General features: G+C 44.3%; 1 protein-coding gene across 9 annotated transcripts in view; it reads left to right on the forward strand.

Moving 5' to 3' along the window:
• The window catches only part of PDE4D (phosphodiesterase 4D), a 627484-nt gene that overhangs the window by 462624 nt on the left and 143091 nt on the right, over nt 1–21769 (forward strand). The window contains exon 1 of one of the 9 annotated variants that reach the window (XM_081880739.1): nt 15515–16087. The exons of the other annotated variants lie outside the window; for them this stretch is intronic. Coding sequence (XP_081736865.1) covers nt 16023–16087 — 65 coding nt within the window. The 5' untranslated portion in view covers nt 15515–16022. Of the gene's footprint in view, nt 1–15514; nt 16088–21769 lie in introns of those variants that run through there. 9 annotated transcript variants of the gene reach the window in all.

Genomic DNA, 21769 nt, shown 5'->3' on the forward strand with positions numbered 1-21769 from the left:
CACAGAGAAATAAATAAAATGTGACTTCCCCATACCTCCCCTTCACTGCATCCTTGTTTTGCAATTTTTTAGCAACCCTTCAGTCAATTTTTTCATTTAACTTTTTTGGGTTTTCTCAACTTAAACGATTACAGCTGTAATTCTCTGTTTCTTACCCCTTGACATCTTAACAGTCCGAAATTTTACAACAGTTCTTAAGATATACTTTAAATTTTTTCCAATCCTCCTCCACTGCCTCCTTCCTCTGGTCTCGGATTCTGCCGGTCATCTCTGCCAGTCCCATAAATTCGGTCACCTTCATCTGCCATTCTTCCAGAGTGGGTAGTTCTTGCATCTTCCAATACTTTGCCAAAAGAATTCTTGCTGCTGTAGTTGCATACATAAAGAATATTCTATCCTTCTTTGGTACCAATTGGCCGACCATGCCCAGGAGGAAAGCCTCCGGTTTCTTTACAAATGTCAACTTAAGGATTTTCTTAATTTCATTATAGATCATTTCCCAGTAGGCCTTGATCTTTGGGCAGGTCCACCAAAGGTGATAGAAGGTTCCTTCAGACTCATTACATTTCCAACAATTGTTATTGGGCAGATGGTAGATCTTTGCAAGCTTGACTGGGGTCATGTACCACCTATAGATCATTTTCATTATGTTTTCTTTCAAGGCACTACATGCCGTAAATTTAATACCGGTGGTCCATAACTGTTCCCAGTCAGCAAACATAATATCAGGGAAATGATCAAGTAGGGGCGGGAGCCTTTCTTCTTTTTCTTTGATGGAGTTCTTGCTTCACACCAGCAGCCTAACTGGCAATATTTCTGTGTGAGATAGTTTACATTTCTAATAAAAAGCTAAATGTTGCAATTAAGCTGGCTGAGGATCTTTTGTTAAAGCTCAGTGTGTTTTATAAGTTGAATTTATTCTATAAACATCTATTCTGTGGCTGTTAATTGATCCTAATAAATAGGATATTAGGTTACATGCAGCTGCTGCTGCGTGTATTTGTGTATGTATTGATCAACAGATTTCTTCCCTGCCTCCACCGGACAAAGGTCAGTCAGCATTCACTAAGCAGCCCAGTCCTCATTGGGCAGCCTTCCTTTATTTTTTACAGAAGGAGGTACCTCACACACACATTCTGTAAATCATGGCGCTCCCCTGAACCTGCTGATACCTCTCTCCCACTCTTAGGACTACGTAAGAATCTGCTCAGTGAATGGGCTTGCTATTAGTACATGGGGTTATTTTATATTTTTTAGCCTGTCCTTCCTCTAGCAAGCTCAAGGTGGAGTGCATGGTATGCAATTCTCTCCCCCACTCCCTCGTTCTCACAACAAGCCAGGTTAAGATAGAGAAGAGTCTGGATTTGATATCCCACTTTATCACTACCCGAAGGAGTCTCAAAGCGGCTAACATTCCCCTTTCCCTTCCTCCCCCACAACAAACACTCTGTGAAGTGAGTGAGGCTGAGAGACTTCAGAGAAGTGTGACCAGCCCTAGGTCACCCAGCAGCTGCATGTGGAGGAGTGGGGACACGAACCCGGTTCCCCAGATTACGAGTCTACCGCTCTTAACCACTACACCACACTGGCTCTAAACAGTGAGAGAAAGAGAGATGAGAAACAGTGACTGCCCCAAGGTCATCCGTTAAGCTTTGTGCCTTTGCAAATACTTGTTCCTGCTTTATGTACTCAAAGTATATGCTCTGCCCTTGAACTGTGGCCCCCTCACCAACTGTGTGGTGTTTTGCCTTTTTAAAATTGTAAGAGGCATGTCCCTAGCATTGAGCTCCCTTTCCTGTAGCCTGAGTACCACTGAGGTCAGCCTCAGTTAATTGAATCATGTCTACCACACACACGTAACTCTCATTCACACACAACTTTTTCACAAGATGCTGCAGGCAGTGGGGAAATGGTGGGTGCTGTGGAATTGGACCTCCTGACAGATTTCGTTGGTGCATTCTTGCAAGATTATCAGTTTTGAAATCCTCCCACAGCACGTCTGTGTAGACTGTTCCCACCTGCCTTTCTAAAACCCTCCATTCTCTGCTCCAGGAATTTGGAAGACTTACAGGGCTAGGGATCGCAAGTCGTTCCTTGTTGAACTACAGTGGAACCTCGAGTTGCGGGCGTAATCCGTCCCAAAGGCACGTCCGCAACTCGAAGCGTTTGCATCCAGAAGCACCACATCTGCACACGCACGCGGCGCGATTTAGTGCTTCTGCGCATGTGTGAAGCTTGATTTAGCGCTTCTGCGCATGCACGAGCAGTGAAACCTGGAAATAACCGTTCCGATACTTCCGGGTTGCTGCAGGGTGCAACTTGAAAAACGTAACCTGAAGCGGACGCGGCATGAGGTATGACTGTACTGCTCTCGTTCCCCTTGACCATTGGCCATACTGGAGCTGATGGGGATCCAGCAGGATCTGGAGGGACACAGGTAGGCTACCTGAATGATCATATGTCCCTATACAAACCTGCCCAGGTGCTAAGGTCCTCAGGTGAGCACCTTCTCTCAGTCCCATCACATCAGTAGCACAGTTGTTGGTGACACGAAACTGAGCCTTTTCTGTGGCTGCTCTCAATTTGTGGCATCCCCTCTAAAGTGAGCTTAGGTTGGCTCCTCCTTTGTTTTCTTTCCACTGGCTAAGACCTTCCTCTTCAGACAGACCTTTGAAAGCTAAGATGCAGAGGATGCTTATCACTGGACTGCTGTCAGGGCAAACTGGATTTTAATTGCTGGTTCTTAATGTGTTGATGTATTTTAGCTAGTTTGTTTTTAATACTTTGCATTCTATAATGATGTTTTCTAATAATAATAATAATAATAATAATAATAATAATAATAATAATAATAATAATAATAATTTTATTTATACCCCCTCCCTCCCCAGCTCAGGGCGGCTAACACCAAATATGAATTACAATAAAAGTAATTGAAAACAAACAAACAAACAAAAACAAACAAAGAAACAGTTAATTAAAATACGGCTTAAAATACAGCCTGATTTTAGTAGTATCCCATAAATCAAGACCATAAAGGGAGGAAACATCAGATATTCACCCGAGCCAGCTATCCATGCTGGTCCTACGTGGACCAGCAAAAAAGCCAAGGGAAAATTTATATACCAAATCCCATACAAGGGGTCAGAGTGAGTCTAAGCCGAAGGCCAGGCAGAACAGCTTCTTCTTGCAGGCCCTGCGGAAAGATTGCAAATGTTGGAAGCCAGTTTGAGTCCCAACTTGGAAAAGGCGAGCTATAAATACATTTAATAATAATAATAAAACAATGGTGAAAGCGCTGCTCTAGGGTTAGGCACTTCCTCTAGGGCTCCGCAAATTCGGAGAACTGAGGTGTACAAACGGAGCATTCTCTCGCATATCTTCTGACCTTAGCTGTTCTAGGCAAAGTGAGGATGGCAGCCCCATTGCTTTGGCAGGCCCTTCCTTTGCTGGTCAGGGAGCCCTGGCAGTTGCCCAACCTTGCCAGTCTTGTAAGGTGCACTTCAAACCGTTTTTCCCCCCAGCCAGAACTCTCCAGAACTCAGTTCTGGCTTCTCTTGGGTGGGTGCTATCGTAAGAGAACAAAAGAGGTGTTCAAGGTGAGTTCCAGCACTGTTTTTCCTAGTACAATAGCACTGGCTTGCCTGATACCTTCCGTGTTTCAGGTTCCCCCAAGAATGACCTCATCAACTTGAGCTAGCCTCCTGCTGGCTTCCCATGGTCCTGCTGTTCCGATTCCTCAGCCCCAGTCTCATTCTGGGTGCCCAGAAAACCCACTGTGGGGCCATTCATCTGCAGTAGCTATTCTCAGAGGATGTCAGGGTTCACATCTCACCACAGAAAACTCAACATGATTTTCCAAAGAAAGATCTGGAGCACATTCTTTATACCCCCAAGATGCATGTTCTGCGTTACATTTGTCTTAATCCTTAATTCAAGCTGGCATAACCTCTGCCTGGCTCTTTAGCATAGGTTGCAGTTGGCTGCCCTCTCTGTCTGGCTTTGTCCCTTTGCCAGGGTCAGATTCTCAGGCAAGACTCGCTTGCACTTCAGGAAGACTTCTTTGGCAAAGGGTGGAGGTTAGAAATATAGTCTGAACCATTCTCCAGTTATAAATAACATACATACCAGTTGTGATGAGAAAAGAACATCATTCCTCCTGTCAAGCTTAATTGAACACTCTGCAAATTCGCTGGGTTGTGGCTTGTACTTTTTTCACAGGAAGACAATAGGCGTTGCCATTCCAGTTCAAAAAGCCTTAGTTTGGCCCTTCCAAAGCTGGTGCCCGCCAGATGTAGTTGGACTTGCATCATCCCAAAGGTCAATAAGTATGATGGGGGTTGCAGTTCAGCAACATTTGAATGGCACCACATTTGGGGAGGCAGTCTTAATTGTTTGATTGTATGGCCTTTAGTTAATTCATCAGTTAGTGAAACAGTTGTTCTGAAACAGGAAGGTCAGTTTCCTTGTTTTTAGATGATCTATGTGCATCTTAGAAGAGCCATCTGTCCTATATGACAGGAAACAAAGACTCCCTCTTAAGATGGTGCCTGCCATCTGGTTTTTATAAGAAACTTGTTGAAGAGCAGGGTGGGAATCAAACATGGCAGTCATCTGAACCTCCTTGGTTACCTTCCTGCTCCTTAATTCCTCCTGTGGGGTCCTGGTCAGCAAACTTCTAGCTCATTGTTGAAATTGGCAATTGGTCCGCTAGAACAGGGATGCCTTTGTTATCATCTTCTCCCTCCATGATCCCTAGCTTGGTAATTTCATCCTGGGGCTGCCTCCCCCCTCCCCAATTTATGCATAATATTCTGCTGTTTAGCCCCTGAATGGGCTCAAATGACAACAACAACAACATAGTTTTGATGAAATGAAATAATTGCTTTGTTTAGCTTTAACAAGAAATTGGCAATTGGTCCGCTAGAGCAGGGTCAGGCAACCTAAGGCCCATAGGCCACAAGCGGCCCACGGGGGTCGTTTAACCAGCCCATGAGCCACCCCCAAACTGAGCCGCCCGCTTGGCGAGTCCCCACGTGCAGCGCTAAACCGGCGCAGTGCGGCACGGGGACTCGCTTCTGCACAGACGCAGACACCAGAAATCTTGTCTGCACAAACGCCAGAAATCACGGCTGCACGCACTCATGCGCACACGCGATCCGGCCCACAGACGGATCTCCGCTGGAGTGAACTGGCCCACGTGAGGTAAACCTTGCCGACCCCTGCCCTAGAGCCTGTTCCAGGAAAAGGTTATATTCAAGGCCTATTGCAATGAGATTGAAGTGGTTCTGGCTGCCTTCCTTAACCCCCAGTTATCTATGGGGGACTCACTTCTGAGGAGACATATGTAAGCTTTTAAGTCTCAATGACTTCAGTGGGATTTGTTTGTGACTAGCATTTGCTGGATCCCATCTTTTGCCCTTAAACCCTTTGTGCCTTTTGAGCAGTGTGACTTAGCCTTGGGAGGGGGCGGAAAGAATAGATCACGGCATTCTGATTGAATTCTTGATGCTTCTTGTGTTCCCCGGTATAAGGCAATCGTGGAAGGTTACCCATTATTTGCAGCTGATAAGCAAGACACCGGCATAGCAACAGTCTTCTGCATTGATTTTTCAAGGGCCTTGAGTCTGGAATTCAAACATGTTTAGGTATGTCTCCTAGTTGCATCTTTTAAAAGGGAAGATGTTACCCATTAAAATGGGTTCCTATAGTAACAGCAAAGGGATGTCGTCACAGATGTTTGCGTATACTTTTCCCCACGTAAAGTCTCTGTCTTAGTCTATATTCTTCTGAAAGTTTCAAGCCTTTCACCAGGAAAGGTACAGTTAGATCAGGGGTCAGCGAACTTTTTTAGGAGGGGGCCGATTCACTGCCCCTCAGATCTTGTGGCAGGCCAGACTGCGCACACACGCACACACACACACAGCAGAGGGGGGCTTCTCTCTCTCCTCCAGCCCCTCCCCTCCTCCTGCTTTCCTACTCCTCCGCTGCTCTGCCTCCGCCTCTCCTTTCCGGTCCAGCTTTCCTGGGCACCAGGCATGGGGCCAAGCTCCAGCCAAAGCCCTGTGGTGTGCCCATTACAATTTCCATGGATGGAGAGGCTGGTGGGTGGATTGCGAGTCTGGGCTGCACCTCAGCACGCAGGCGGCGAGGCTTTGGATTGGCTGGCACCAATCAAAGCCCAGCTTCCTTCCTCCGCAGGGCGGGGAGAAGCCAGGAGGAGGGAGGGAACAGGGACGAGGTGCCGCTGCAGTATGTGTGTGAGGGAGGGAGAAAAATGGCTCCCCCAATTTTTTTTTGAAAAAAATAAGGTTGCAGCCCGAATGATAACGCTGATCCAAGCGGCAATTCTAGGACTTTCCACGGGCCAGATGCAGAGGGCAGTTGGGCCTGATCCGGCCTACGGGCCTTAGTTTGCCGACCCATGAGTTAGATGTTAAAGGTCCCTAAAACCTAACACACACACACACCAGGTCTGTTGAGCTATTCAGTGAAAATAGCTCAACAGCTAATTTCAGTCAGTAGTAAAGTAAGATATAAAATGTGATGAAATAAAGCAATATCTCTAAGATACATTGGGCTAAGAAAACTACAGTTTCAACTATTTATACTTTGTATTGGCCTTCCTCTTCTTAGTGTTTATTAGGAATCTTTATTAGGGATGTCAGAGACCTGCTGGATTAGGCCGTAAGTGCATCTAGCCCAGCATTTTGTTGTCAGATTGGCCAACCAGATGCCTTTGGAAAACCCTTAAGCAGAACCTGAGTACAATAGTACTCTCCCTCTTATTGCATTGATCTGCATCATTACCCTCTGAGGAATCATGGTGATATTGTTTGCTTGTTCATTCATTCGTGTACAACCTCTTGCACTGGTTTCATAGAGATGTTGAGACAAAGAAAAGTCCCCCAGCATCAACCATGGGAATCAGCCTTTCAGGGGCAAATGACCAGGGAATTGCAGAATGAAAGGGAATGTCTTGGAAGATGTTTTGGCTGGCTGGAATCTTCAACAGGAGCATTCCACACGGTGAATTAATTTGCTTATTGGTGAAATTACTCTTGGGAAAGTGTATGCAGGATTGGTTAAAAGCAATCTACACTTAACTGTCGTAATCTTGTTGATGTCTTCATTAGAGTTTATGAATTTGTAGTTGTTTTAGTCTGTATTTTCATTTCCTTTGCTTTTTGTATTTGGGTGCCTTTTGAGACTAAAAGGCAGGATACAAACAGGAATGTGTATATTGAGAATTCCACCCAAATTACAGAAGGGAAAGGTCCAGTAGAAACTTTTCCTGTGTAAAATAGGAATGAAATGTGTGATTTTCATTCATTTTTCTGGGAATGAAATGACAGGCTCTCTTCCCCATGGGTGCTACATTCATATCTATGTGTTCTTCTGTGCCTGGGAACTTTTAGAAATTAGAAGTGATCCTTATTCCTTACTTAAAACAAAAAGCAAAATACTGCCACAAACCGTACACAACATCTTTTCTCAAATTACTTTTCTAATTAGAGAAGGCCATTTGAAAAACAGCCTTTCACGGTTGATAGAATAATAATAGGAAAAGGTGAGTTGGCATTGCTGTTTGTTGTGCCTCCTGATCAGCAAGGTCAAAAGCGACTGCTGCTGATTCAAGAAAGAAAGAAAGAAAGAAAGAAAGAAAGAAAGAAAGAAAGAGAAAATGTCTGCTTTTTATTATTATTCATCTACAGGCTAGGCATGGGGGATCATTCAGATATGCAGTTTTATATCAGGAGTCCAAGGTGGCATAAGTCCAGGAAGTTATTTCTGATCATCTGAACCAGTCCTGCTGGCTTTCTGAAAGGGAATCGCCTTACTCCCTATGTAGGTTTGGACATATTGAGACTTCACCCACTTCTGGGTTAAAGGGAGCGCCTTAGTTCTAGCCCAGCCAAGATGGTTCCTTAGATTTTTGTGTGTACCATCTATTAGCTGTTAAGCAACAGCATCTGAGGCTGGGTCAGCACCAAGTTGGGCTGGGCCTTGACACATCCCCATACTCCTAATCTGAACTCCTTGAGAGCAGCATCTTCCCTTTGTGGCAGGTGAGTACAGTAGCAGCAGCAAAAAAAGTGGGGCTAGCCAACAACTGGTCCTTGGCACTTTAATCCCCACAAAATGCCTCTGGGCCTCCAATGTAACATTGCTCTGGGGAAACACTAAGTTGGGAGTTCTAGAGGCATTTTGAAGATTTTAAAGTGGTGGACACCAGTTACCCAGGCAAGAAAAACTGGAGCTGTTTGGATGCAGCCAACTTTTTGGGTGATGGCGCGGTTGGTGGAGGCCTCCTCTGAAGTCCTGAATGATCAACAACTATCCACTATCAAGCCCTGATTTGAGAACACCCCAGACCATAGCAATTGCTACCACTGTGAGTCCAGCAGTTGCAGGTGATTCCAGCATTACTCTTTCTGTTCCCCTTCTACTATAGGTAGGACTTTGCCCGTATGTTTGTTTGGGGGCTGAGAAGGCACCATGAAGCAGATCATCCTTCACCAACCTGGTACTCGCCAATGGCATTCTGGCTGTGGCCAATGAGAGTTGTAGTCAAATAATATCTGGAGAGTACCAGGTTGGCAAAGGATGGTGCAGATGCTAATGATGGGAGAGACTGAGCTCAGCGGTAGGTGAAGCACACAAACGATTCCACGTTCATCCCCTGCCCTCACTAGTTATGAAAAGAATCAAATGGCACTTTACATTTAGTGGAACGTCCTGCCAAATATTTTTGGATGAGATGTGCGTGTTTCCTTGGCAGGCACCATCTTAGGAAAGGAATTCCCTTCAATGTGTGAAAGGCAGGGGAATCTTCATCTAAGATTGTGCCAGTCATCATGGTTTAATTAAATGTGTTAATTTTGGTTTTTTAAAAAACATGCTGCCTGATGAATCAGAACACCTTTTTGATCCATCAGAGCATTTTAATGGATTAATCTAATCAAATAATTGACTAATAGTATAGTCCTGTACAAGCCACTTTCAAGACTTGTGGTGTTTATTGGGACTTACTCCCAAGTTAGTGTGGTTCCCTCCGTGTGAGAAGTGAGGTTTCAGAGAACCAGGCAAAGGGCCTTCTCAGTAGTCATGCCTGCCATGTGGAGCGCCCTCCCATCAGATGTCAAGGAAATAAACTATCTGACTTTTAGAAGGCATCTGAAGGCGGCCCCGTATAGGGAAGTTTTTTATGTTTGATATTTTACTGTGTTTGATGTTTTAAGTTGTTGGAAGTCTCCCAGACTGACTGGGACAACCCAATGAAATGGGTGGCATATAATTTATCATCATTATTATTATTATTTTCTCAGTCCTATAATACAGACTTAGTTGAGAGTGAGCCACATTTAACTCAGTGAGGCTGTTTCTGTGTAAACATGTATACATTTGCTCGATAAATCTTTGCAGTTCTCCCCATCAGTTCATGTCTGTACTCCAGAACTCATAATTGCCCAGATTTCTCTGAACAGTGATTTATGCAAAGGGGGTTGTGGTGGCTGCGAACAATTCACAAATTATCTGAACGTTAAGCACTTACTTTTTCCTGACCTCTTTGCGTCAGGTAATTTTAGACTCTTGATTTAATGGTGTCACAGACTCTAGATTGTGATGCTTATTACTGTACTTTGCTTGCTTCAAAATGTGGCAAGACAGGCCTCCTGCTTCTTTCGCTGAGTGGGACTGTTGACTTCTGCCCCCAAAGTCCTGCCCTGGCAATACCATTGTGAGTTGTTTTTTAAAAAAGTAGCTGCTGAGCAGAGACCATGCAAACTAGGTTACCATAAGGAGCAAATGGCTACTAATATGTTCCACAACCCTGGAAGAGAAGCTAACTAACTCAACAGGGGGTGGAAAATTGCTTGTTGGAAATAGTGATGAGACCTTTGGGCTTATTTCGGTGATTATCACGCTGTGTCAAAAAAAAAAAAAGAAAAAAAAAAAAAAAAGAACAACCCACCAGCAAGAAAGTGTATCTGTTTTCTTCTTCTCCTACAAATTCTATTTTTAATGCATACTATTCTGTGTTTATTTTAAACACACTGGATTTTGGAAACTTTTATGAAACAAACCAGATTTTGCAAGTAGGTGTCCAAATAACTGTCGTAAGCTCCAGAAATGTTTAAAGATAGGTTTTCGCAAGCTACAGTGAAAAATACTGCAAAGCTAGGAGTACAAGGGAGGGGGGAAGACCTTGAAAAAGTGTTGTTATGCTGTGAAAGGTCAAGGTTGGCATCAGTGTAAATAACAGAGTGAGAGGGGTAGTGGGGCAGAGAGAAACCTCTGCTAATTATCTGTAATTAATATGTTGGGTTTATAAACCTTTCAGACAAATTGTTTAAATGCATTTTTCAGTACAAGCATGCTGCATGTGTTCCAAAACTGTACTTTAGAGCTCGAGAGGCTTTGTTGCTCGCACCCTCCTTCATGCCAAATTCTCCCTTCTAGGGAAAACTTCAGTGTTTAGATATTTGGGGCCACACACAGCTGCAGCCAGGCTTCTCACTGGCATATTCCAATCCCTGATCTTCTCATTTGGAAGGATCTGTTCCACTTGCTTGTTGCAATGTGCAAACCTTGAGCTGGGGCAACTTAGTGACTAAAAGACTTGGGCTACCATGCAGGTGGCACTGTGGTCTAAACCACTGAGCATCTTTGGCTTGCCAGTCGGAAGGTCGGTGGTTCGAATCCCCATGACAGAGTGAGCTCCTGTTGTTCGGCCCCAGCTTCTGTCAACCTAGCAGTTCGAAAGCATGCCAGTGCAAGTAGACAAATAGGTACCGCTGCAGCGGGAAGGTAAACGGTGTTTCCGTGCACTCTGGTTTCCATCATGGTGTTCCGTTGCGCTAGAAGTGGTTTAGTCATGCTGGCCACATGTCCCGGAAAGTTGTGGACAAACGCCGGCTCCCTCAGCCTGAAAGCGAGATGAGCGCCACAGCCCCATAGTCGCCTTTGACTGGGCTTAACCTTCCAGAGGTCCTTTACCTTTACCTAAAGTGCTATAAACCACTTTAAACAGCCACGGCTTCCCCCAAAGAATTCTGAGAGCTGTGGTTGTTGTTTGGTAAAGGCGCTCAATTTCCCAGTGTTCCCTGTGAAGAGAAAATGGTTGTTAAACCGGACTGGGAATTGTAGCTCAGGGAGGGAACAACTCCTTTTTTTAAAAAAAAAATATATTTTATTTGGGTTTTAAACATAAATGCAAAAATAAAAATAGCATAACATATATCATAACATCTTTTCTTGACATCTATGGACTCCCTCCCGCCTCCCGCTCTCATTTGCATCATTTTCAATTCTTGCCAGCAATTTATCATCTTGTTTACACTCTTGTGTCAAATTCATTTAAATATAATCTATAAATTCTCCAATAGGTTTATAATTTTTCCTCAAATTTACTTATCATCTTAATTCCTTCTATTTTAGTGGTGCACAATTATTTATGATCTAGCATCCTTTCTTAACATTCAACCAAATTACAGTATTTTTTAAAATAAATCTTGAATTTCTTCCAATCTTCTTCGACCCTCTCCTCTCCCAGGTCTCGGATTCTGCCAGTCATCTCAGCTGGTTCCATATAGTCCATCAGTTGCATCTGCCACTCTTCCAGTGTGGGTAGTTCTTGGGTTTTCCAATTCTTAGCGATGAGTATCCTTGCTGCCGTTGTTGCATACATAAAAAATGTTCTGTCCTTCTTTAACACCTTCTGGCCGACAATGCCCAGAAGGAAGGCCTCTGGTTTCTTGGTAAAGGTATACTTAAATACCTTTTTCAGCTCATTATATATCATTTCCCAGAAGGCCTTCACCTTAGGGCAGGTCCACCAGAGGTGAAAGAATGTTCCTTCATTTTCTTTACATTTCCAACATTTATTATCAGACAAATGGTATATCTTGGCAAGTTTAACTGGGGTCATGTACCATCTATATATCATCTTCATTACATTTTCCTTCAAGGGAGGGAACAACTCCTAACACCTCTCAGCACACTGACTACAACTCCCAGAATTATTTGGGGGAAGCTGTGACTTTCTAAAGTGGTATCCTAGCTCTTTAAATGTATGGTTTGGATGTGGCCTAACAGAACAGTGCTGGAAGGGACCAGGATATGGCAGGAGGGGTGGGGTTCCATTGCAGTGGAGGCCCCTGCTGTCCCACCAAAAGCACAAGTTGTTGACAGGCTACCGCTGGTTGTGTTTAAGCCTATGGTAGCTGGCATAAGGCTCTGGAATTAAGAAGGGGAACCCCTCTCTCCCCTGCCCCTTCCATCCTGACCAGTTCAAGCAGTGGGGCTGCACTGGCACTGGATCCATTTCTCTATTCAGTTGGACTTGCTTCCCATGCTATGAACCACCATGTCTCTGGTTGAAACCTCATCTCTGCTGTGAAATATGCAGTATCTGCTGTGACCATATGCAGTATAAAATAGAGCCCACTGGATCACACCACAAGGCTTGTTTAGCTGAGTGTGGACTGGTTGGCTGCAGAGGAATGGTAGGGGGAATCAGTTGGCGAACCCCTAAAGCAGAGGTTTTCAGCCTTTTGAGCACTTCATTGTGGAGTGTTCCCTCAGACTCATCTCCTCTCTCCTTGGGAGTCCTCTGAGCAACTGCTTCTGCCACCCCTGGTCTCTGAGCTTCCCCCCAGCCCCAAAGGCCCCCCCTGGCCCCTCTTCACATTTCCCCACAGGGGCCTGGGAAGCACCCCTGGCCAGCCCCAGAGAACCCATTTGCCTGGGGCACTGTAGCCAGGGCTGCTGCAACAAACAACTGTACAAGCCTTTGGGAGGCAGAGATGCAAGAGGGCATCAGATGAGGGAGGAAGGAAGGACATTGCCTGTGGCACCCCTGATCATCATTCAACGCACCCCAGTGCCACAAGACACTGGTTGAAAAACACTTCCCTAAAGGAAGAAGGCTCAGAGCCAGAGGACTGGTGGTCAGAGGGAGAAGACTGGGAGGAGTAGGAGTAGGAAGCTGAAGAGATAACAAGGCTTAGTGAGTGGTGGTGGGGAATTTGTGTCAGAATTGAGTCTGGCTGGTGAAGAGTCATGGGTGTTTCCCCTTCCTGCTGTGATGAGCTCCCCTCCTCCCTGGTCTCACAGAACCAGGTGAGGCATGAAGAGGGTAGAGAAAAAGTTAGCTTCATGCAGGCACAGAGTCTGATTGCTTGGGGAAAACCCTGGTGAGGGAGGGAATTAAGCAGCTGTGGGGAGGTAGGGATCTTCACTCTTAGCAACTGCTTCATAGGGGCAAGACCTGCCAGAAATGAGTCGCTGTGCTCATCAGGCCAGACACTCCTGTGCAGGTCCTTTCTCCTTTTGCTAAGAAAGAGTTAACTCCAACGTGTTCAGTGTGATTTACTGCTAGCTTGTTCCTATCACTGAGCATCCTGTGTCTGTAGAGGTCAACTGGAGGCTTTTTGGAATGCTCACAAAAGAGACATGGGGCCAATAACCCTCTCCGACTGTTCTTCCCCAGTTTCTGATCTGGGGAACCATTCCGGCTAATAGCCACTGATAATCTTATTGCCTATGAATTAACCTCACGTTCCCCATCCAAACAAGCAAGGCAAACTATTACATACCAACGCACTTGAGAAGCACATGGATCAGGATCAGTGAGGGGTGTGTCCTGTGGAGGAGGCGTGGCCAAGGCAAGGGTGTGGCCTAGGGAGAGTCCTGGGAGCAAGACTGAGATGCCTGGAGGGCTTCATTTGCCCTAGGCCTTCATTACCTTGCTTGTGGATTAAATAGCTATCTCCCAGCATTTTTAAAACCTTAATTAAACAACAACAGCAAATCCTTTGGGAGAATGCTAACACATCTCCTATTGCACAGGTTCAGGTGTTTCCAAGGCCCCTTGACTATCCCTCTTTTTAACAGTCTATTGTTGGTCCTCCTCTCTTGGAGGCTCTTTGACTAAGAAATGAGGCTCCCCTTTGAAACTCCTAAGCATCGGCCACTAAACATATTATAGAAAATAAAAGCTTGGGAGACAAATGAAGAGAATGCGGAGCATGATGCCTCATTAAAATTCTTTCTGCTGTTATGGAACAATTTGCATACAGATGATTGGCATAAGCCTAGAGGGCAGACAGGATCATTCCTGTCAATGAATAGCATGTACTGACCGTGGTGCATGTTTTTTGGAGCTCTTAAAATAGCAATCAATAACCCTCAGCTGATGTTAGCAGAGATTAATGGGCACCTCTCCAGATACAGATGGAAATCTCATTGTCCACATGTTTTGTTTTTTAACATGTTCTTTAAAAACTAAGGACGCAAGAAGATCATGACACGTCAGTTGAGTTTCGTTCCCAAAACTGCCAGGAGGTTACCCAACCCTTTGTAATACGTAATCGGCTGCTCCTGCACAGAGGAACAGTTCCTCTGCATGTAATCACTTGCTGATGACATTGTTGTCTACATTTTGAAAGCAAATTCCAAAGCATATTCACAACACGGCATTTAAAAATCTCTCCCTGCACGCATCCTCAAATCAGTATGTACATAGCAAGAACGGAACCCCGAAAATGCATATCTTATCTCTTTCACAAAACTGCACATGCCGACACTTAAGAGAATTTCAGATGGAATTTCTTTTAGGCAGGGGGGTTTATGATTAATGGTTGGCTGGGCATGTTAACTGATTGCAAGGGAGAGCCTCTGGGCATCTTGAATGGAGCAGCTCACGTACAGCTCTCTCTCCTTTATGAAACAGGACCTTGGCAGCAATCCTATATGAGCTTTTATTTGAGAGTAAGTCACAATGAAGGGACGTGGGTGGTGCTATGGTCTAAACCACTGAGCCTAGGGCTTGCCAATTGGAAGGTCGGTGGTTCGAATCCCTGCGACGGGGTGAGCTTCCGTTGCTCGTTCCCTGCTGCTGCCAACCTAGCAGTTCGAAAGCACGTCAAAGTGCAAGTAAAAAAATAGGTACCGCTATGGTGGGAAGGTAAATAGCATTTCCGTGCGCTGCTCTGGTTCACCAGAAGTGGCTTAGTCATGCTGGCCACATGACCCGGAAGCTGTACGCTGGCTCCCTCAGCCAGTAAAGCAAGATGAGCGCCGCAACCCCAGAGTCAGCCACGACTGGACCTAATTGTCAGGGGTCCCTTTACCTTTAAGTCACATTGAACTCTGGAATTTGCTTCCAAATAGCATGATTAGGATTGTGCTGTGCATAGTATAAGACCTACACATACACTGTATGTTAAGTGTGAGAGTGAGAAAGAGAAAGGGAGAGAGAGATTGAGATTTATCAGCCCCCAACCATTGTGCATGTATTCCTTTTAGTTTAACTTCCTGTTTAGCATCTCAAGGTGTTTTCTCAACCAGATGTCACTCAGCCCTCAAGCTTTTTGTGTGATTAAGCAGCTGGTTTCCCTTTCTGAAAGCAGTGGGGAGGGAGAGAGGCTGCAAGATATCAGAAGGAAAGAGAGTGAAGAATTATGTTCTCAGGCAGTCCTTGCATTGAACAGGAAGGGGTCATAATGCTCTGTGCTCTTCCATTTACCCTGGCACCTCTGCAAGCGAAGCTTCCCTGGCTACTTCCTGGTGCTCCAGTGGCTCATCTTCATATTTTCCTTCTGCCGCCCATCAACAGTTTTAGCATGTGGCTGACCTTTAAACCTGTTATTATAGGATTGCGAGAGAAAAGCGATCAAGAGGCTCTTTCAGCTGCCTTGCTTCCCATGTGACCTAGATGGAGAATAGATTCAAAATACGGTTCCTCCTCCCCCGGCAATGCAAGGCAGAAGAGAAAAGCACTGTCACTTCCAAACAGTGCTGGCACAAAGGCAGGGAGGAATAAAGCCGAGAAGAGCTCCAGTAGTTTAGGACTCCTCTCAAAGAGGCCGGATTTTTGTTGCAAGGAGTAATGCTTTTGAGAAAGCTCCTGTTCTTGAAGCATGCCTGCTCTTCAGAGGGAATACCGGGGGCAGGAGGAGCGGTGTGAGGACAACTGAAGTTTCACTGCTAGGAACACCTGGGATTTTACTTGCAAGATGAGTATTATTATGAAGCCAAGATCCCGATCTACCAGCTCATTAAGAACTGCAGACGCAACTTGGTAATGTGGCTGTTTTTACCCCCTGCTTTGCTGACACTGCCTGCCTGTCTATATTTGTGCTAATATATTGTGTACATGCTGATTCCACAGATTGGGGTGCAAGGGTATGTCCAATCCAGAGATCACCTTTGTTTCTGTTCTACCTTGTTTAGCATGGGGGTGTATGACAATTTAGCTTTCTTGAACAGAGTGAGAACTTCTGCTGCCTTATTATTATGGACAACTTTTCTGAGTTGGCCTTCTGAAGCTAACTCAAGGTAGTAGCTTCTATTGCTTGTTGGGTTTCTGTTTTGCTTTTCTGGTGACAACTTTCCCCTTATTTTTCTTGCATTCAATAAGTCAAGTGATGACAGATCATAGGAAGTATGGGAAAACACAGACTAAGATCTTGTGATGAGAGATTTTATCTTGTGTACTTTCCCTTAGAAAAAAAAATTAAAGGGGAAAATGCCAGCATGTTCCTCTTCTCTCTTAACCCCCCCGCCCCCGCCCCACAAAGAGGCATGAACCAGGACAACAACCAGTGCATTTTAAAATATTATTTTTAGAGCTGGTGTAGCAGAATGGCTAACACAATTGCCCTGTGCCTGTTTGCTCAGAAGCAAGTCCTATTGTCTTCAATGGGGGTTACTCCTAGGTATGCATGCATAGGATTGCAACCTGAGACTGAGCTATGGGTCAGGAAGTCTGCCGCTCATTTGAATCTCACCTATGCCATAGACTTCCTTGGTAGCCTTAAGGAAGTCACTATCTCCTAGACTTGTTCTGCCCACTTCCTGCATGTGGAGGATAATAATACTGAATTGCCTGAAAAGGTTGTTGTAAGGATTATAACTAGATAATGCACCAGATGCACTTGAAAATGCTATGCATTTTTTTTAGTCAGTATTCTTTTTCTTAAACATTGCTATCCTAGCTTTATTTACTTGAGAACAAGTCCCAGTGATCAAAAGTAGTGTTTTCCTCTGAGTAAAACCTGCAAAGGATCGTACTCTCCATTTCCTAAGCAGTTGCCAAAGTTGTAGCCTCTTCTTTATGATGGATCTATAAATTATAAGGCTTTTCAAGATGTCTGGCCAGGAAAGGGCAGCTTCACTGATACCTATGCCCTCTGGGCACATCCTAGATGTTTATTTCTAGATGTCCTGACATTCTATCATTTTTGCTTATGTCATCTCTGTGCACATAGAGAAGCACTAAGAGATGTGATTTGTTCTACCTCTAGCTCCAATTTTGACATGACGCTTCTTGCAAAATGTATGTTTTTGCTGCAGTCGTTTGACATTCATTATGGATATTCCTGATTGTTGGCTTAGCCTTCTTAGCAGAGTCTTCAAATGTTTTACCTGGGGGGGGGGGCATCAGCTATTTGATGTCATCACAATAGCCCCAGCAACATCATTGCAAGTTATAATGAGATCTACGACAGTGGTTTTGTTTTGTTTTATAAAAATAATAGTAGTAGTATTAGTAGGTCCATAGTAATTTTAATAAAACCAATAACAGTATGAGATTATGGTAAACCATTAATCAAACTTCATTCTTCTTCCATGACGTTGTGAAGAAGCGTTGAATTTTCTCAAGCTACGTCAGCCACATAATACCATATTGCATAGTTGGTAATTTCATGGAAACTGTTGCCAGCTTTCCAGCGTAAAAGCACAAAAGGCAGTGCTTTGAGAAACAGAGACCAAACATTGCAGCCAGACCTTATTCAGGCAAAACCTCAGCTGACGTCACAGATACTTTCTGCTAGGCGGACCAGCACTCTGTAACTGTGAAGTTTCTGTCAGGTTTTATTTTTTTAAAAAACCACTACACCACAGTTTTTCTCTCCTTTTTTAATGTTCATTTTCTTTCTATAGCCCTTTATTGTTTTCCAGCAGCCAGATAATATTCCACAGTTCTTTTGTTTTACTTATTTGCTCAGTTTAACTGTAACTGATAAGCCTGCAGCTATTTTGCAGAAAAGCTTTAAGTGTGGCACGTCCGTCCAAAGTATTTCATCTAGTACCAAGTGGTAGATGGAAGTGAGAAAAAAATGTTGCCACCTGCGGCAAAGAGTCCCCAGTTTCCCTCTAGTATAATCCTGCCCCTGTAATCATAGAATTGTAGAGTTGGAAGGGGCCCCAAGGGCTATCTAGTCCAACCCCTCTGACAGCCACGCCTGGGTGGGCTTGAACCACCGACCTTCTGGTTAGCAGCCAGAAGCACTGAACCAATAGCACCACAGAAAACATAGTGCAATTTAAAAAAAATGAATATTTTGTTAAGTGAGAATGTAGACAAATTTCTTTTCCTAATACAGTATTTCAGTGAATTGTTTATCAGAATAAGTTCCTTATTGCTATTTCCATTGACTCACAAGCGTATCTTCCCCTGATTAGTGTAACCAGTGTAAAAATTTCAGCATGGCTTCCTTCCTTCCTTCCTTCCAGTGTGGTGTAGTGGTTAAGAGCAGTAGACTCGTAATCTGGTGAACCGGGTTCGCGTCTCCGCTCCTCCACATGCAGCTGCTGGGTGACCTTGGGCTAGTCACACTTCTCTGAAGTCTCTCAGCCCCACTCACCTCAAAGTGTGTTTGTTGCGGGGGAGGAAGGGAAAGGAGAATGTTAGCCGCTTTGAGACTCCTTCGGGTAGTAATAAAGTAGGATATCAAATCCAAACTCCTCCTCCTCTTCTCCTTCCTTCCTTCCTTCCTTCCTTCCTTCCTTCCTTCCTTCCTTCCTTCCTTCCACTGCTTTGATCTTCTAGTCTCTTAGGATACTACGGCATCCATTTGCCTGTCTCTGTGGCCTTATTCCTTGCAGAACATTGCAATTATCCAGGCTGTTTGTCTTGAGTTGTGAATTGTGGGACCCAGAATGCCAATTGTGAATGCTTGGTTAATGTGCACCGAGGTGTAAAATGCATGATCACCAGCCGTGTGTTTTTGGACCATGCCACTGAGACTGTGGCCATGATGCTTGAATACTCTCATGTGCGAAATAAACTTCTCCCCGTATTCAAAACTAGAAAGTCCAGAAGACACTGAGGCAGAACTTTCTCCCTAACATGGCAGCTTGATACAGTTTTCAGACCAGCGTTTGCACATGATCTGAAAGATCCTCATTCATAAAAAGAGGTGCAAATGCAGAAGTCCTCTGGTAGGGCAAGGGATGTGTATCTGTGGTATAGTTCATGCTTTGCATGGGAAAGGTCCAAAGGCCATTCTATGGCATTTACAGGTAGGGCTAGGAATGTCTTCTGAATCTCTAGAGCATGGGTAGGCAAACTAAGGCCCGGGGGCCGGATCTGGCCCAATCGCCTTCTAAATCCGGCCTGCGGGTGGTCCGGGAATCAGTGTGTTTTTTACGTGAGTAGAATTGTCCTTTTATTTAAAATGCATCTCTGGGTGATTTGTGGGGCCTGCCTGGTGTTTTTACATGAGTAGAATGTGTGCTTTTATTTAAAATGCATCTCTGGGTTATTTGTGGGGCATAGGAATTCATTCATCCCCCCCCCCATATAGTCCGGCCCCCCACAAGGTCTGAGGGACAGTGGACCGGCCCACAGCTGAAAAAGTTTGCTGACCCCTGCTCGAGAGAGCTGCTTCTGGTTAGAATAGACCAAGCTTGATGGACTTGATTCAGTATAAGAATACCCTGGAGAAGGGAAGAGCACAGACGCAAATATGTATTTTTAATTTTCCATGTCCCTTCACCCCGTTTTGTGTAAATTCTTGTCTTAGGAAGAATTCTCGAGAACTCAAAAGCTTTTCCAAAATTCTACGACATTTTGGGTTTACCTCTGCATTTTAAACATTTTCATTTGCCCTGGTGTACTTCTGGTTACTATGAAGGGTGTGTCAGATTGAGTTAAAGTACAACTGATTTCAGCAGAAGAGACATTAAAGTGCATGCTTAAGTCACCCACTAAAATCGGTAGAGCTTAAAAATTAGCTCGATTACATTCTAAATGGGTGGGGATTTTTGTTGTAAGAAGTCTGATTCAGAGAAAAACTGAGTTACCTATGATACATCTTGGTCAAGGTTGTGTTTATAATTACGGTATATAATATGGCTTCTGCTAGAGGAGGAATAATGTTTTCTGTTGTTATTGCATAGTGTCAATCTGCAGCTGTTTTCTGGCTTCCTTTGGGAGTCAGTTTATGATATTATATGAAGTCTTTTATTAGCATCATTGTGCATTAGCCATTGCCCCTGGAAACATTTTGGTGTGTAGTTGCCATGGAAAGAAGGGGGAATGGAACTATAGATATCTCTTGGTAACACCTTTAGCTAGTGGAGTCAATGTGATACAGTGGACTGTGCTGGCCTTGGATCCATGTCAAATCTTGTCCTGTCTCTGTAAGGCCCCTTGTATGGTAGTGGGCAAGCCATTATCTCCCCCCCCCCATCCATAAAAACGAGGAAGGAGCATATTAGTGACCCACATCACTATGGTGCTCAGGATAAATCGCAGCAAAGTCTGAAAAGCGCATTGTAAATTTAACTGCTTCCTAAATGCTAGCACATATTCAATACCTGGAGAGCCACATTATCCATTTCACATTCCATAACTGTGATGGTAGATATTGGATATATTTTGGATATACAGTGGTACCTCGGTTTAAGAACAGTTTGGTTTAAGAACAATTTGGTTTACGAACTCTGCAAAACCAGAAGAAGTGTCCCGGTTTGTGAACTTCACCTCAATATAAGAACGGAATCCGAATGGTGGAAGGCCACCGGCGGCGGGAGACCTCATTAGAGAAAGCGCGCCTCAGTTTAAGAACAGTTTCAGATTAAGAACGGACCTCCGGAACAGATTAAGTTTGTAAACCGAGGTACCACTGTACAGTGGTACCTCAGGTTAAGTACTTAATTCGTTCCAGAGGTCCGTTCTTAACCTGAAACTGTTCTTAACCTGAAGCACCACTTTAGGTAATGGGGCCTACCGCTGCTGCCGCGCCACCAGAGCACAATTTCTGTTCTTATCCTGAAGCAAAGTTCTTAACCTGAAGCACTATTTCTGGGTTAGCAGAGTCTGTAACCTGAAGTGTATGTAACCTGAAGTGTATGTAACCTGAGGTACCACTGTACTTGAAATCAGTCAGAAAAATATTCACAGGCTTGTATATATTAGGCCTTTGTAATATATTAGGCCTTCGTAAGAGGGCCCACTAGAACCAGCTCAACTAGAAGAAGTCAATAAGCAGATTAACTCCAGCTGTATGTGAACACATTGAACTTGGCAATTTCTCTTTCCCAGTTTTTCCTCTTTCCAACCAGGTTCATAGTCTCCACTATGAGTCACATTTCTCACCCTCTTATCTCCCCACAACACCTCTGTGGCTACATCATTCCCAGAGGAGCCATCACCCTCTATCCAGCAAAAATAGGTGTAATTCACCGACTGACTTTTCAGCAAATGCTGAGAGCTTATTCACCTGCTGGAAAGCGCTGTTCTTGCTTTGGAACACATGCCACGTTAACCCCACTAACCACTTTAGCACAAAATTCAACAGAGGAGGCATCATTTTATTTTCAACTTCAAAGTGAAAAACAGCGCTGGACTCTAATTTTGGCTGTGCAAATCATCCAAGACACAAATCATCTGATGTCTTGAGCTGATTTGGATTCTCTCCAAAGTGACACACATTACCTTAGGTGAAACTCTTTCTTTTAGGGTCTTGGAAAT

The sequence above is a fragment of the Podarcis erhardii genome (assembly GCF_964252035.2).
Source record: "Podarcis erhardii genome assembly, chromosome: 11".
Taxonomy (NCBI): domain Eukaryota; kingdom Metazoa; phylum Chordata; class Lepidosauria; order Squamata; family Lacertidae; genus Podarcis; species Podarcis erhardii.